Source organism: Bombina bombina, chromosome 7 (genome assembly GCF_027579735.1).
Source record: "Bombina bombina isolate aBomBom1 chromosome 7, aBomBom1.pri, whole genome shotgun sequence".
Taxonomy (NCBI): Eukaryota; Metazoa; Chordata; class Amphibia; order Anura; family Bombinatoridae; genus Bombina; species Bombina bombina.
In genome coordinates, this window is record NC_069505.1 from 142,442,338 (window position 1) to 142,460,670 (window position 18,333).

At 33.0% G+C, this 18,333-nt stretch overlaps 1 protein-coding gene across 1 annotated transcript in view; it reads left to right on the forward strand.

Annotated features, from left to right (window-relative positions):
- The first annotated feature begins 516 nt into the window (after positions 1–516).
- Positions 517–18,333, forward strand: part of SLC6A5 (solute carrier family 6 member 5) — a 188,306-nt gene continuing 170,489 nt past the window's right edge. The window contains exons 1-4 of the mRNA XM_053689312.1: positions 517–1,020; positions 2,435–2,570; positions 6,930–7,061; positions 7,810–7,983. Coding sequence (XP_053545287.1) covers positions 517–1,020; positions 2,435–2,570; positions 6,930–7,061; positions 7,810–7,983 — 946 coding nt within the window. The remainder of the gene's footprint in view (positions 1,021–2,434; positions 2,571–6,929; positions 7,062–7,809; positions 7,984–18,333) is intronic.

An 18,333-nucleotide genomic window follows, 5' to 3' on the forward strand; every position in this document is an offset into this window, starting at 1 on the left:
AATCTTTCTACAATGGGGAGAGGGGACGGGGGGCTACCTACAACCGTGATCTGAAACAGAACGAGCCTAGAAAACAAAATCTGAATTTCTGATTCTGAATAGCTTTGCAACTGCAAAATATTCTTTTATACACAAAATATTATTTTTTACAGGGTTTTGCATCAGAAGAATTTCAGATTTTTTTTTTTATTTCTCAATTCTGTGTTGGCTATTCTAAATCGAGAGATTAACTGATGCAGGAGAAGACTTTAATGTATTCAGTCGTTTGGATACTGTCTAACAATCTTCTGCAGAGACAAAATTGATATATCACTGTAAGGTATCTATTACTGTTATATTGTTTTGTTTTTAATGGTAGAACCGGAACACAATCAGACTGCTGGGTGTATGATAAAAAATAAACCATAACACTCTCTAGAAGATAAGGGTTTTGTGGAATATTTCTATGTTATCTTACTTTTCTGTTTCTGTATTTATAACATAGGCCTTTATAATCCCTAGGATTACTATAAACAAATGGATCTTGGTAAGCAGATAGTGAACAGCCCAGAGAGAGCTACTCCAGGACCTATTGGGGATGCAGGAGTTACAAGGCAGAGTCCTGACAATGATCTCCCTCTGCAAGCATCATGCAAACTGGCCAAACTCTCCCAGTCCACATCTAACGACAGCAAGTGTTTTGCATTAGAAGAAGCTAAAGGCAACGCTCTGGAGAGATCTAGAATTGGGGGATCCTGTAAAATGAGTTCCCCAGTTCAGAGCAATGCAGCCTTTCGGAAGGACTCTGTTGAGAGCTTTTCACTAAAGAACGCTCCTGTGGCTGAAAGTAATGGACAAACCAACCCTTTGCACTGCAGAATTGTGCCACTCCAGAGTGCAGAAGGGGAACCTAATCAAGGCTTTGGGAAGAGTACACTGGAGCAGAACAATGCCACAGGCGGCTGGGCACGTCTGAGCCAAAGCACTGTAGTCCTGGGCACAGATGGCAACACTTCTGTCTTGCCTGGCAGTCTCAATGGGGTGAGTTATTCTTTGACCATTTATTTTTGACTATGGCAAGATAGTATGTCCATCACAATAAAATGCAAGGCTTTCTAAGATCTAGATGCGTTTTAAAAATGTATAATTTGCCATGTTTTTTTTAAACCAAATAAATCTGTCAATTTAACAGAGTGAGATAAATTAACAGTACATAAGAAACATTTCTAAATTTGGATTTACTGTTAATTCATGGAATATAATATAGGAATGTTCAGCTACTATGTGCGGTGCTTCATTTGCATTTGCAGGTATAAAAATAAACATAAATAATGCATTCTCTCATATGTATGTATATGTTTATATATTCCTATAGATTACACATCAGTCACCTCACATAGAGTATTATATTTAATTAAAAAGAAATCTATTTGTGAAAAAGAGGAGCACAGAAGATATCATTTGTATCCTGTCTAACCAATTGAGTTGAATGATATTTTGTTTGTAGCTTTATGTAAAGTATACAGCTAACTGCATATCTTATACCTTTCCAAGAGCTAAACATCTTATATAGATATTATATTTGTATTATATTGATATGCAGATAGAAATATACACTATCGTTTTGGAATATTACAATTAGCCATGTTTTGTTTCTGCTTAATAAGCAGACAGTTTGATCCTCCTTGTTTCTGACCCCGTTGGCTGTAGCAGAGATAATTGAATTTGGAATTGCTTAGAGTTTCTACGTGTGAATTAGTCCTGCTGATAGCCCTGTGCACATCTAAACACCATGGCTGTCACTATGCTGTATTGCCTGGGGCTTTGACAATCTCAAGACTGGAAACATAAGTACACACACTGGCCCCCCATGGCTGAGACTCAGCGACAGCATGTTTCATTACAGATCCTGCCAGCTCAGGTTAAAACCGTTCCCAATGCTGACAAATATGTGGCCCTTTGATTTATTTCTGCTTGTGTTCCCTTTATTTATACCATTGGTTGGACAACAGACTTTGTGGTCCACACAAAGTAGATTATAGCAGGATCAAATTGCTCCTGCATTTCCACCTTTATTTAATAAATGTAATATTTACTTTATAATACTTTACCTTTTATTATTCGTGCCAATATTTCAGAAGACAAAAATGTTTTTTTTTTTTTTAAATTCAATTTATTCAACCTATAAATTAGAGTTAATGATGACATCTTTGTAAATATAATATATATATATATATATATATATATATATATATATATATATATATATATATATATATATATATATATGTGTGTGTGTATATATATATATATATATATATATATATATATATATATATATATATATATATATATATATTTGTGTATGTATTAAAAAGTCATTTGTATGGAAGTAATACGTCCTTAATATTAATACATTAAATTGATAACTTAGACCATTATCTCTGTTCTATAGGAAGAGGAAGGAGATGAAAATAAAGTCCGCGGTAACTGGTCCAACAAACTTGACTTTATACTTTCTATGGTGGGATATGCAGTTGGTCTCGGCAATGTATGGAGGTTCCCATATTTGGCATTTAAAAATGGCGGAGGTAGGATAAGTTTTGGTTCAATATACCATCATATAAAATAAAGCTTTGTTTTACTGTATACAATGTTTATAATAGTCTGCCACAAAGATAACATAATATAAATCTTGTCTACAAAAAATAAAAAAATAACTATTTATCCTGTTAAAAAAACATTGTCAAACCTGTAATATTGTCATATTGGTTCTATGCAGTATTGTAATATTGGTTCTATGCAGTATTGTAATATTGGTTCTATGCAGTATTGTAATATTGGTTCTATGCAGTATTGTAATATTGGTTCTATGCAGTATTATATTGGTTCTATGCAGTATTGTCATATTGGTTCTATGCAGTATTATATTGGTTCTATGCAGTATTATATTGGTTCTATAAAGTATTGTAATATTGGTTCTATGCAGTATTGTAATATTGGTTCTATGCAGTATTGTAATATTGGTTCTATGCAGTATTGTAATATTGGTTCTATGCAGTATTGTAATATTGGTTATTTGCAGTATTGTAATATTGGTTCTATGCAGTATTGTAATATTGGTTATATGCAGTATTGTAATATTGGTTCTATGCAGTATTGTAATATTGGTTCTATGCAGTATTGTAATATTGGTTATATGCAGTATTGTAATATTGGTTCTATGCAGTATTGTAATATTGGTTATTTGCAGTATTGTAATATTGGTTCTATGCAGTATTGTAATATTGGTTATATGCAGTATTGTAATATTGGTTCTATGCAGTATTGTAATATTGGTTATATGCAGTATTGTAATATTGGTTCTATGCAGTATTGTAATATTGGTTCTATGCAGTATTGTAATATTGGTTCTATGCAGTATTGTAATATTGGTTCTATGCAGTATTGTAATATTGGTTATATGCAGTATTGTAATATTGGTTCTATGCAGTATTGTAATATTGGTTCTATGCAGTATTGTAATATTGGTTCTATGCAGTATTGTAATATTGGTTATTTGCAGTATTGTAATATTGGTTCTATGCAGTATTGTAATATTGGTTATATGCAGTATTGTAATATTGGTTCTATGCAGTATTGTAATATTGGTTCTATGCAGTATTGTAATATTGGTTCTATGCAGTATTGTAATATTGGTTATATGCAGTATTGTAATATTGGTTCTATGCAGTATTGTAATATTGGTTCTATGCAGTATTGTAATATTGGTTATTTGCAGTATTGTAATATTGGTTCTATGCAGTATTGTAATATTGGTTCTATGCAGTATTGTAATATTGGTTCTATGCAGTATTGTAATATTGGTTATTTGCAGTATTGTAATATTGGTTCTATGCAGTATTGTAATATTGGTTCTATGCAGTATTGTAATATTGGTTCTATGCAGTATTGTATTATTGGTTCTATGCAGTATTGTAATATTGGTTATTTGCAGTATTGTAATATTGGTTCTATGCAGTATTGTAATATTGGTTATATGCAGTATTGTAATATTGGTTCTATGCAGTATTGTAATATTGGTTCTATGCAGTATTGTAATATTGGTTATTTGCAGTATTGTAATATTGGTTCTATGCAGTATTGTAATATTGGTTATTTGCAGTATTGTAATATTGGTTCTATGCAGTATTGTAATATTGGTTATATGCAGTATTGTAATATTGGTTCTATGCAGTATTGTAATATTGGTTCTATGCAGTATTGTAATATTGGTTCTATGCAGTATTGTAATATTGGTTATATGCAGTATTATAACAATGCTTCCGATCTTAAGAGTTAAGAATATTTGAAAAGTTGCATATCGAATTCTAAAGGGAAAATAATTTAATTTGTGCAGTGGATCATTATATAATGATGTAATAATGTAGGTAACAAATTAAAGACTGTAAAGTGTGCAGTTTGGCACAGGAGAGTACTTTATTTAGGGACTGTGTCCATTGATGCCATTGATGATGAGGCAGAAGGTAATGTTGGCTGTCTGTAACAACAGATACCTGTAAAATGTGATTATTAGTGTAAGGAGCAAGTTGGCTTTCTATGATCAAAGATGACTGTTGGTATAAAAAGATGACTATAGGAACCCCTGTGTTATTTGATAAAGATCTAATGTGTTTTTGGCACATAAGTTTTAACTATATTTGTGACAGTCACTACCAATTGCACAAGACCTGTTGCCTTTTGTGACATGTACCTGCATGTTTTCTATTTTGTTAGTAGAGTCATTTGGCTACCTGGCAAAAGGCCTAGTTAGTCACAGTAGTAACTTGGCTGTTGGGCTGTAATAGATATGTTCTGACTTGCAGTGCTGTAATATCCCCTCTAACACATTGTTGTCACAGCTAAACATGGGACCTCTGGGTCTGACAAACCCCTGTACAACATAAAACATGACACAAGTAGCACTTGATTGAGAGCTGACTTGTGCTACATGAAGTATTGTCTTAACGAACCAATGAAACATGAGCATTTTTATAGATTCGTGATGCAGGGTGATGAGTTAGGTTCACAGAGCATATTGTAGGTAGTGACTGCGGATTTCTGCTCTATAATTATTTTACAATACATAATAATGCGGGTTTCTGCTCTATAATTATTTTACAATACATAATAATGCGGATTTCTGCTCTATAATTATTTTACAATACATAATAATGCGGGTTTCTGCTCTATAATTATTTTACAATACATAATAATGCGGATTTCTGCTCTATAATTATTTTACAATACATAATAATGCGGATTTCTGCTCTATAATTATTTTACAATACATAATAATGCGGGTTTGGATGCAGAAATATTTAGAATTTTTTTTCTGTATTGCATTTTATGTTGCTAAATGATTAATGTATTACTGTGTGTATTGTTACCTTGATACATTCATTGTTTTGTTCATTACAACAAAAATAAAATTGTAATATTGGTAATACAAAGATCCTCAATGTTTTCAAGGAATTGTCGAATACATTGTTTGGCTTCTTTAGATTTTGAAAAATATCACATGTGATTTTGGAATTACACTTTATTGTTGATACCAATTCTGTATTACAGCACATTAATGCCGATAGATAGATAGATAGATAGATCATATGATAGATACATAGATAAATAGATAGCTAGAACATATTATAGATAGATCGATAGATAGATACAACATATTATAGAACATATAAATAGATAGATGATAGCTAGATAGATAGATAAATAAATAGATAGAACCTATTATAGATAGAGAACATATAAATATATAGATAGATGATAGCTAGATAGAACATATAAATAGATAGACGATGATAAATATATGTAACATATTATAAACAGATAGATAAATATATATAACATATTATATAAATAGATAGATAAATAGATATAACATATTATAAATAGATAGATAGATAAATACATAGATATAACATTATAAATAGATAGATACAACATATCATAAATAGATAGATAAATAAATATATATATAACATATAAATAGATAGATAAATAGATAAACATATTATAAATAGATAGATAGATAGATAGATAGATAGATAGATAGATAGATAGATAGATAGATACATAGATATAACATATAAATAGATAGATAAATAGATATAACATATTATAAATAGATAGATTAATAGATATAACATATTATAAATAGATAGATAGATTAATAGATATAACATATCATACATAGATAGATAAATAAATAGATATAACATTATACAAATAGATAGATAAATAGATATAACATTATAAATAGATAGATAAATAGATATAACATATTATAAATAGATAGATACATAGATATAACATATTATAAATAGATAGATAAATAGATATAACATATTATAAATAGATAGATAAATAGATATAACATATTATAAATAGATAGATTAATAGATATAACATATTATAAATAGATAGATAGATTTTTTAGCAACAATATAGACATCACAATAACAGTTACAACTGAACAACCTAACCAAGGGCAGTGAATCTGAACAAAGCCCTTACCAAATAACAGGCAAACGGTATCCAAACTAAATACAAATAAAAATGTTGCTCTCCATATCAAAGGAAAGACAATTATAATAAAATAAGATTTTTCCTTAAAAAAAATCTACTTTTCAAACGTATACGTTTTTGTTTTAGTTAAACAGTTTGAAAATATTCTCAGAAGTAATGTAAACCGATTTAAAAGATACAAAATGACGTGGATCCAGATAATATAGGATTCTGTCCTACATATAAGATAATATAGGATTCTGTCCTACATATAATGATGATATAAATAAAAAAATAAAGGAATTTGTCTATTGTTCTACAAATACCTTGGTCTACAAAGCATATCTGGATAGAGTTGTTTCTTCTCTAATACTGATTTGTATCCCTATTAGGTGCTTTCCTTATTCCCTATCTAATGATGTTAGCTCTGGCCGGGCTACCGATTTTCTATCTGGAAGTGTCCTTAGGGCAATTTGCAAGCCAGGGACCAATCTCTGTATGGAAAGCCATACCTGCATTACAAGGTAACATTACAGTCCAATCACCAAGTTGTACATATGGAGCTGATATCTCTATATAGGGAGCTTCTAGCCTATACCTAAATATCATTTTTTGTTTTATGTGTTTTTTTCTTTGTATTCTGACCCATCAGTACTATAATAGCATTAGTCCATGTTTTTAGATTAACCCTTACTTACAACAGTGTTGTATTTTGGTAAATTAGCCCATTTCCTGCCACATTAGACTACACATCTGGTGACAATATTGGGCTCTCATTGCACTTATTTTTTTTATAAAGGGGGTATAATGTGTTATATAATAACAAAAATGTATCCTATCCATATTGTTAACATAGATTGCTGTACATATATATATATATATATATATATATATATATATATATATATATATATATATATATATATTCCAAATAAACATAAAACATAGAAATATATGATATTATAATATAACATATATTTATTCAATTATTTAACGTGGTCATCACCATATTTTACGTTTTGGAACAAAAAACATACACATTACAAATACGTGATTAATGTTTCTCAAATAATAACTTCAAATAAACCATTTAAAAAAAACAAAAAAACATTTGATTCACTAAGTATATATAATAAAAAAAATGGTCCATATATATTTAATGTTTTATATTACCTGATTTGTATTTTACTTATTTTTATTTTACCCCCCCCCCCCTATTTAACAAACTATTTCTATTTACTAATATCCAGTATTTTTGTTTCTTTTTCACAGGCTGCGGTTTTGCTATGCTAATTATCTCTGTGTTAATTGCCATCTATTATAACATTATCATGTGCTACACACTTTTCTACTTATTCGCATCTTTGGTACCTGTCTTACCCTGGGCATCATGTAATAACCCTTGGAACACCCCAGATTGTAAAGACAAAAATAGACTGTTACTTGGTAAGTTTACAATTATTAATATTTTCTTTCGTGATTTTTTTTGTTACAAAAGTCAGAAATTATGAAAACATTTTTTTAAATAATAAAATATGTAACTTATCCAAAATATTGTGTAAAATGTTATTGAACTTTATTATTAACAAACATAAGAATTGATTTGATGTATCATCAAGCTAAATCGATACAGAACAACTCATTTTGACATTTATGTAATTCTATTATTTTATTTTAATTTTTATAGCCCACAGAATAAGTTTGTGAGGCTGGTATGTAGCTGAATTATATTCATTTGGTTTCGGAATAAATGACAATTAATGAGGCAAAACGTAATTACAATTTTCTAGCTATGTGAGTGGTTATCAGACTGTACAATAAAAAGTCATGGGATTGTTTTTTGTCACTTCATGTTTAAATATAGACTTGATTTAATTATTTCAAATCACTTTTATCTAGATCTTGTTTATATAGTTTTTTTTAATTTGATTTGGCAATATTTAGCAATGAAAGTTGTATACTTTATGTACGCTTCTGAATGAAATTATCAAAGGATTCAATACATATCTAAAAAAATATCATTTACTTTAAATTTGAGGTTATTGATAAGTTTCTACAAATAAATTCTTAATATGGTTGATGTATATGTTTGCTATTTAATGTTTGATCTACAATCTACATAAAAACGTAATTATTCACAATTATAAAAATAATTTAAATGTCACCTTTTTGATGATGAGAACAGGTGAAAATGATAGGCACAGTCATGTGATTATAGGCAATCTGCTTTAGTTTGTCATATTAATACTACCTGAGCTCATACGCTATTAGTATGCACAAGTGCACCATCATCTGGTCGGAATTGGAAGTGCAGGGAACTGGTATATGCAGACAGTAATGGCGCAGTGCTGCAGTGCTAGTGTCCTTACTTGTCAAACTAAGAACTCATTTATCCTCCTATATGGTTCTGCTTAACACATTCCCTTTATCAGCCAGCACTTCCAGCTAATCCATATCTGTGTAAAATAATTTATATGTCAGTAGTATAGAAAGTTTGAACTAATCATAACTGAACCAAATACAATAATGTTAAATAGTTTTTTGTTTGCATAGTATATAGCACTTATAATCTTAGCTAGAATTTATGTGCTATTTTATAAACTAAATTGGCCTAACCATGTTGTAAAAATCTATATTTTCATTCAAAGTTTAAAAAAAGATCATTTGTGAAATATTTAGTATAATTTACAGCTCTAATGATTATGTCTGACACAGATGTACATCTTAATATAGTAATATGAGGTTTAATATGAAAATGAGGAGCTTAATTTAATGTCTGACAACATGACAACGTGTCACAGTACACATTTGCAAGCTTCATTTAATTACCTTTGCATAATATGCTAAAAGTTTCTCATTTTTGCTTTATTGTTATAATATATGGTTCAAAATGATCAGTGTTTTAGTATGATAATATGTGATTTAATTTGCTGATCAGCACAATGTGTATATCAGCTAATTCCCCACATTACCCCCCTAAGCCATGAGATGGTTCCATGTGACTAACGTTTTTGATGCTAATGAGCCGCCATTTTAAAATAATGTGTAGCACGTGTGTAACAACTCTCCCCTACTGCACATTTTGCTATATGCCATAAATATTATTTTTGTATGGCATTTTATTCATTTCTGTTACTGTTCTTAATATGACAATGTATGGGCTAATATGGTAATACCCCAGTTGATATGTTCATTTGTGGCTTATCATGGTACTTTGTTTAAGATGGTCTGTAACCTATAAATATTGAAACACATATAGGGAGATGAACCATTTGATATACTATCTTATTTTAGAGAACTAATTAACACTGGTGACTTATCTCTATAGCATTACATAATTTAAGCTTTGTCCTTTGGGTTCTTAATAAATCTAGATATGTATGTTCATATGTGGTAGAATATATGTAGTTTTATGCTTTGTAAAACTAATAAACTATCTTGGAGATGTGTGTCCACTAATGAAGAATAGTCTAATAAATTGTTAGTGTTCTCCCCAGTTACCTAGCTTCTCAATCTTCTTCAAATCCCTATGTTGTTATATGTAGCCAAATTAGTAAAACCTCTAATTCCCCACTGTGTTGTATATATGTATAGATTGATTTTCAATATTTTTAATAAATGAAGGAAAATATGTATTTTTTAAGTTAATGCTAAGTAAACATATTAGATATGTCATACAGTAACAATATAGCCTGGTTCTATTTCGGTATAACTTCCATCCTTTTAGAACAGTGATATGTTTATAGATTTGGTAAGAATGTTTATGTGTTTTATGTTTTATGGAGCCTACAGTTTGGATTTTGGGTGCTTGTGTGCTGCTATCACAGTTACACACTAGCTATGCACATTTAATGCAGGGTTTCTTGACCTTGCTTCATCTTCTCGTGTTATTGCTTAGCTAGAATTCTTGCACTGCAGTATTTCTCATGGTCCATGGAGCAGGGTGTTGCTCTCTTGAGGGATCTAGCAGACACAAATCTGCAGTTAAAGCCAGGCTCTTGAATTCAAGAATCCTGTAGCATTACTCACTGTTACTGTGCTCCCTCTTTACCTCTGTCATTAACCCGTGCAAATCTTTTATATTTAATCGCATATCACTGGTTCTCACTCTTTAGTCCATGAATTTCTGGCCTTTCTTCCTGGCTATCTCGCTTTGTCTACTTTCTCACTGTTTCTTGCTTTCTCTCTATCACACTCTTTTCAATTTTCTCTTCAGGATTCTCACTCCTGCTCCATGGACTGTACCTCTATTTATAACTAACTAATCCCTCCCTCCTACATTTGATTACCCATCCATCGCTAAGTTATCACACACACACTGTCTCTTTATTTCTACCTGTCTGCCAGAAACCTAATAAACAATGCAAGTAGGCCTAAGGCCAACACTTTTAGAGACTATATGGGTTCATAAAAATGCTTTTAAAGAAGCTGTTTCAATTCTGACTAAAAACATGCTAAACTCTGTTCTACTGAATAGCATTTGTGTATCAAAACAACTGAAAATTTCCTTTAAAGGGACATTTAACTAAAAATGTAATATCCTTGTAAGACATTTTGTTACAAGAATGTGTCCATGAACTCATATTGGTGACGAGTAACAAGAGTGTCTTAGCTAGGGTTGAAGCTTCAGGTAGGACTGCTGTTAGGGCTAGGGCTTGGCTTAGGAATTGTGTTAGGGCATGGATTAGAGCTTGAGTTAGGTCTGGTTTTAGGGTTTGTGGTTATGTTAAAGGGACACTGAATCCAATTTTTTTCTTTTGTGATTCATATAGAGCATGTCATTTTAAGTAACTTTCTAATTTACTCCTATTATCAAGTTTTATTCATTCTCTTGGTATCTTTATTTCAAATGCAAGAATGTAAGTTTAGATGCCGGCCCAATTTTGGTGAACAACCTGGGTTGTGCTTGCTGATTGGTGGATAAATTCACCCACCAATAAACAAATGCTGTCCAGCATGCTGAACCAAAACATTTGCTGAGATGCCTTCTTTTTCAAATAAAGATAGCAAGATAACAAGGAAAAAATAATAATAGGAGTAAATTGGAAAGTTGCTTAAAATTGCATGCTCTATCTGAATCACGAAAGAAAAAAATTGGGTTCAGTGTCCCTTTAAGTCTAGGGTTATGGTTAGGGCTATGATTAGGTTAAATGCTAAGGCTAGGGATACAGTTAGGGCTGGGTCAGAGCTAGGGTTAAGGTAGAGGCTAGGTTTAGGACTAGGTTTAGGGTAAAGTTTTAAGCTTGTGTTAGCGTTGGTATTTAGGATATAGTTAGGGTTAATGTAAATGTTAAGGCTAGGCTTACAGTTAGGGCTAGGGTTAGGACTAGAGTTAAGGAAATGGCTAGGTTTAGGACTAAGGTTTGGTAAAATTTAAGGCTAGTGTTACATTTAGTATCAATAATGGAGTTAGGGTTACATTAAACATTAAGAATAAGATTTCTGTTTAGGGTTAAGTTAAACACTGAGGCTAGGGTTACTGTTTGTTATGGGGTTAGAGTTAGCTTTAAGGCTAGGGATATGGTTAGGGCTAGGGTTATGGTAATGGTTAAGGCTAGGTTTAGAGTCAGGTATAAAGTTAGGGCTATGGTTATTGTAAAAGTTAAGACTAGGGTTATGGTTAACGTGAGGGCTAGGGTTAAAGATCAAGGGTAGGGTTAGGACTAAAGATAAGTCTAGGGTTAAGATTAATGTTAAGGTTAGGGTTTCTGCAAAAGCTAGGATTAGGACTACTAGGGTTAGGGAAATCTTAAGGCTAGGGTTGGGGTTATGGTTGGTATAAGGGTTGGAGTTAGGATTAGGTTAAACTTTAAGGCTACGGTTAGTGTTAGGGAGTTTAATAGTAGTTTTAGGGCTAAGTTTAGGAGTAGGGTTAAATGTTTATGAAACCCCAGAGTTTTATTTTGTGCTTCAGACTGTACATACTATTTTAAAAGTTTTCAATTTACTTCTATTATCAAATTTGCTTTGTTCCCAGGATATTCTGTGTTGAAGAGATACCTAGGTAGGCATCTGGACCACTACATGGCAGGAAATAGTGCTGCCATTTAGTGCACTTGCAAACGGATAACATTGTTGAAAAACTGCTGCTATATAGTGCTCCAAAAATGTGCTGGCTCCTAAGCATATGTCCCTGCATTTCAACAAAAGATACCAAGAGTTGTTTAAAATCTCACACTCTATCGGAATCATGAAAACCAAATTTTGGGTTTCATATCCCTTTAAGGCTAAGGTTGAAGTAAAGTTTAAGGTTAGCATTACTATTAGGGCTGAGTACAGGGTTAAGTGAAATGTTAAGGCTGGGTTTAGGCTTATGGTTACTGTAAAGTTTAAGGCTAGGTTTAGAGTAAGGGATGGGGTTAGAATAAACTTTAAGACTAGGTTAACGGTAGGGTTAAGTTTAGGGTTAGATTTAAAGTTTGCTTTGGGGCTAAGACCCTATCTAGAATCCAAGGGGCTGAGAGGCATTTCAATCCCTTGCAGCAATGTCTCCTGAGACACTAAAGGGACACATATAGGTATATATATTACAAAAAACAAACAGCTATATATAGAAATATCTGTTTAAAAAAAAAAGAACATATTCTTCTATGTGAAGAACATAAGAGCATAAAGTATTCCTAACGCACCTTTGGCTTTAGTACAGTTGATCTAGCGCAGTTTAGGATTAACGTGCAAGCGATAGCTAATAAGAATTTTTTCAGTGCACTCCATAAAAATCTATGGGTAGAAGGAGTTAGCTTGGTCGTAATATCCGAAAGGTGAAGGTGAATGCTTTTTAGTGGCTGTGAACTTGCAGGACAAGGAATAAGGTCATAAGTAACCTATTTTAACAGACTCCCCTGTTAAGTATAAACAGTTTCATTTCAGTGTTGAGCTGACTTTTCTCACTATCCAATGCTCTATATGAATGCTGTACACAGAAGGATTGTTTCTCTTGGCACCTGTTAATAGCTTTGTCTAAGTTTATTACTACCTTTTTGTGAGTGTTTATCCTTATACACATTCTTTTATTTTTGAAACTTGCTTTTAAATAACATTTTTCTAGGGTTTGTTTAAAATATGAGTTGATGTTTAGCCTTCCCTCAAAATTATGAGGTTAAATTGGTAGTAGACACAATTGGTATCAATTTTTTTCTAGCAGACCCACTTTATAGTGTTGTTAAAATAAATATATATAATATATATCTTTCTATTTATCTATCTTTCTATCTATCTATCTATCTATTTATATATCAACTATCAATCTATCTATCTATTTATCTTTCTATTTATCTATCTATTAACTATCTATTTATCTATCTATTTATCTATCTATTTATCTATCTATTTATCTATCATCACCTATCATCTATCATCTATCATCCATCTATCTATCTATCTATCTATCTATCTATCTATCTATCTATCTATCTATCTATCTTCTATCTATCATCTATCCATCTATCTCTCTATATATCTATCTCTCTATCTCTCTATCTCTCTCTCTCGCTCTCTCTGTATATATTTTCTGCTTCTTGGTATCTTTTGTTAAAGAGTATATGTGCAGCAATGCACTACAGGGATATAGCTGAACACATCGGGTGAGAAAGTGACGGGACATATATGTGCTGCCACTAATAACCAGCTAGCACCCAGTAGTAGAGTAAAAAAAAAAAAGTAAATTTGATTTTTTTTGATTGTATGCTCTGTCTAAATCATGAAAGGAAAAACATTGGTTTAATTTCCTTGTGTTGGGAGGATTGATCTTGCCACTTCTGAGGTGGTGGAGAGGAAAAAAGAAGCAATTTTTGCTTCTTAAATATGTGGCATCAGCCTTGCTTATTAAATTTACCCCTATGTGACATCTACCTATAGTTTAAAATAAGTAAATACAGGAAATAGCCGCACCACCAAGGTTCAAATTGTATTTAGTGACTATGTGTAGCTTATTTTGTAACATTTGTGCATTATGGTATCTGGCTTGTAACATAACATGACCACTAGATGGAGTTGTGATTAATTGGTAGATTGTGTACAGGTATCTTGTGTTTGTGGGTGTGTGGTCTATATAGGTATTTAAAGGTGAGGTCAGTGCTTGTTTAACCATACATGACTAAGGACATCTGTCTGAAACGTTGTTGTTAAATTACAGTCTGGCTCAATAAAGAACCTTTGGTAACTTTGAACCTTGGTGGTGCGCCTATTTCCTGTATTTGCTGCTTTTTCTTGGGGATTGTGCAGAGCCCCTTTAACTTGTACACCGCCTGCTCCCAGGCGCTGGATTTCTTGAACAGTATGGTTTAAAATAAAGTATGCCATTGTAAATTAACTAACTTATCCAGAGGCGTAACTAGAAACCACAGGGCCCAGGTGCAAGAATCTAAGAAGGGGCCTACCCCACCACCCCTCCCCCCTCCAAAAAAAGTGAATTTAATACATTTAAAAAAAAAAAAAATTATATTTAACACAGAAAAAAATGTGAATCAGATTACATGTCTGCAAAAGGAGGTACCCTGTGCCCACAGTCTGTGAGATGGTCTAACCCCCTATTACTATATATATATATACAGTGGGGAAAAAAAGTATTTAGTCAGCCACCAATTGTGCAAGTTCTCCCACTTAAGAAGATGAGAGATGCCTGTAATGTTCATTATAGGTATACCTCAACTATGAGAGACAAAATGTGGAAACAAATCCAGACAATCACATTGTCTGATTTGGAAAGAATTTATTTACAAATTATGGTGGAAAATAAGTATTTGGTCAATATCAAAAGTTCATCTTAATACTTTGTTATATATCCTTTGTTGGTAATGACAGAGGTCAAACGTTTTCTGTAAGTCTTCACAAGGTTTTCACACACTGTTGCTGGTATGTTGGCCCATTCCTGCATGCAGATCTCCTCTATAGCAGTGATGTTTTGGGGCTGTCGCTGGGCAACACAGACTTTCAACTCCCTCCAAAGGTTTCTATGGGGTTGAGATCTGGAGACTGGCTAGGCCACTCCAGGACCTTGAAATGCTTCTTACAAAGCCACTCCTTCATTGCCCGGGTGGTGTGTTTGGGATCATTGACATGCTGAAAGACCCAGCCACGTTTCATCTTCAATTCTCTTGCTGATGGAAGGAGGTTTGCACTCAAAATCTCACTAAACACGGCCCCATTCATTCTTTCATGTACACGGATCAGTCGTCCTGTTCCCTTTGCAGAGAAACAGCCCAAAAGCATGATGTTGCCACCCCCATGCTTCACAGTAGGTATGGTGTTCTTTGGTTGCAACTCAGCATTCTCTCTCCTCCAAACACGACAAGTTGTGTTTCTACCAAACAGTTCTACTTTGGTTTCATCTGACCATATGACATTCTCCCAATCCGCTTCTGGATCATCCAAATGCTCTCTAGCATACTTCAGACGGGCCTGGACATGTACTGGCTTAAACAGGGGGACACGTCTGGCACTGCAGAATCTGAGTCCCTGGCGGCGTAGTGTGTTACTGATGGTAGCCTTTGTTATGTTGGTCCCAGCTCTCTGCAGGTCATTCACTAGGTCCCCCCGTGTGGTTCTGGGATGTTTGCTCACCGTTCTTGTGATCATTTTGACCCCACGGGGTGAGATCTTGCGTGGAGCCCCAGATCGAGGGAGATTATCAGTGGTCTTGTATGTCTTCCATTTTCTAATTATTGCTCCCACAGTTGATTTCTTCACACCAAGTTGCTTGCCTATTGCAGATTCAGTCTTCCCAGCCTGGTGCAGGTCTACAATTTTGTTTCTGGTGTCCTTCGACAGCTCTTTTGTCTTCACCATAGTGGAGTTTGGAGTTTGACTGTTTGAGGTTGTGGACAGGTGTCTTTTATACTGATAACAAGTTCAAACAGGTGCCATTAATACAGGTAATGAGTAGAGGACAGAGGAGTCTCTTAAAGAAGAAGATACAGGTCTGTGAGAGCCAGAAATCTTGCTTGTTTGTAGGTGACCAAATACTTATTTTCCACCATAATTTGCAAATAAATTCTTTCCAAATCAGGCAATGTGATTGTCTGGATTTGTTTCCACATTTTGTCTCTCATAGTTGAGGTATACCTAAGATGAAACTTACAGGCCTCTCTCATCTTCTTAAGTGGGAGAACATGCATAATTGGTGGCTGACTAAATACTTTTTTCCCCCACTATATATATATATATATATATATATATATATATATATATATATATAGTGACACTATTTAACCCCCCAGAACTGTATATCGTAAGTTAGTGACACAGTCTGTAATCTGCGGGTGAGATGGCTGGCCTGACCCTACCCGCCCAGTACTTTATAAAGTGACCACAGTAGTCAGTGACATGGTCCACCCCTCATACTGTATATAGAGGTACTGTATAATGACACTGTTCACCCCCTGCCCCACCAATGCTGTAGTAACAAGGTCTGTAATTTGCTGGTTCCACAAACATACGCACATACATACATGCATAAATACACACACAGTCACATACATACACACACACACCATACACACACACATAAACACCAATGGGTAAAACAGAAACACTAACCCCTCTAGTCATGTCACACTCACATGATATCAGTGCAGGCAGTGGTAGGTTAACGTTTTTTATTAAAAAAAATTATAATTTTTTTTTTTAAAGCTGGGCCCCCACCCTCAGGGGCCCAGTTGCACCTGCGACCTCTGCACCCCCTGTAGTTTTGCCCCTGAACTTATCTATCTTCTCTATATTTTTAGTAATCATTTTCATATCTATCTTTAATTTGAAAAGTTATTTTAAATGTGTGTGATGTTTGTGAAGCAAGGGTTATGTAGGAGAAATAGAATTGGGGTAATTCAATATATCTGTCTTTACAACAAAATACATCACTGACTCTTATCATTGAGTACATTTGTGTGCGCAGGAGCAATATATATATATTGTAGTAAAATGTCTTATATGAAATATGTTTTTATAAAAGTACAGTATATGTATTTGTTCAGTTGGTAGTATTTTTAAAATTCTCACATGCTTTACATGCGACAGCACTTGCATGCCTTATTCTAAGTTAAAGGGACACTCAAGTCAAAAATAAACTTTCATGATTGAGATAGAGCATGCAATTTTAAACCACCTTCCAATTTACTTCCATTGACAAAATGTGAGCAGTCACTTTATAATTATACGTTTTGAGTCACCAGTTCCTACTGAGCATGTGCAAGAATTCATAGAATATACGCATATGTATTTGTGATTGGCTGATGGTTGTCACATGACACAGTAGGAGTGGAAATAGACATAACTGAAATTTGTCAGAAAAAAATCTAATACTCATTTGAAGTTCATACTGAGTGCTATTGCATTGTCTTGTTATCATGTGTTTGCTGTTTGTGCAAATCTATTGTATTTACTGGTTCTTCAATAAAATGTTGCGAGTTTAAAATCCACTTTAGTAATTGGTCTGATGACAATTAATTATTTGTCAATACAGCTACTAGTTTCTAAGTCTCTAGGGAGACTCATAATTGAACTCTTTATAAAGAGGAAAAAGTAACAATTTAAAGTAATGTGAAAACTACATTTGTGTGTTTTAACCCTTTGACTACCAGCAAGGACTTCAGTGCATTGCTATCTGACAACCAATGTTTTAAATCCATTTAAACTGCCTATACATTGAAATATTAAAAATATTTGACTGAAATCCTTCATGAAATGGACTTAATAGCAATAAAATAAAGTATTCTGTTTTTCTTAGAGAAGTATATATTTTTGTTTGCCTCATATATTGAAAATAATTAAACATTTAGAAAAAAATCCCATCCTGTGCTA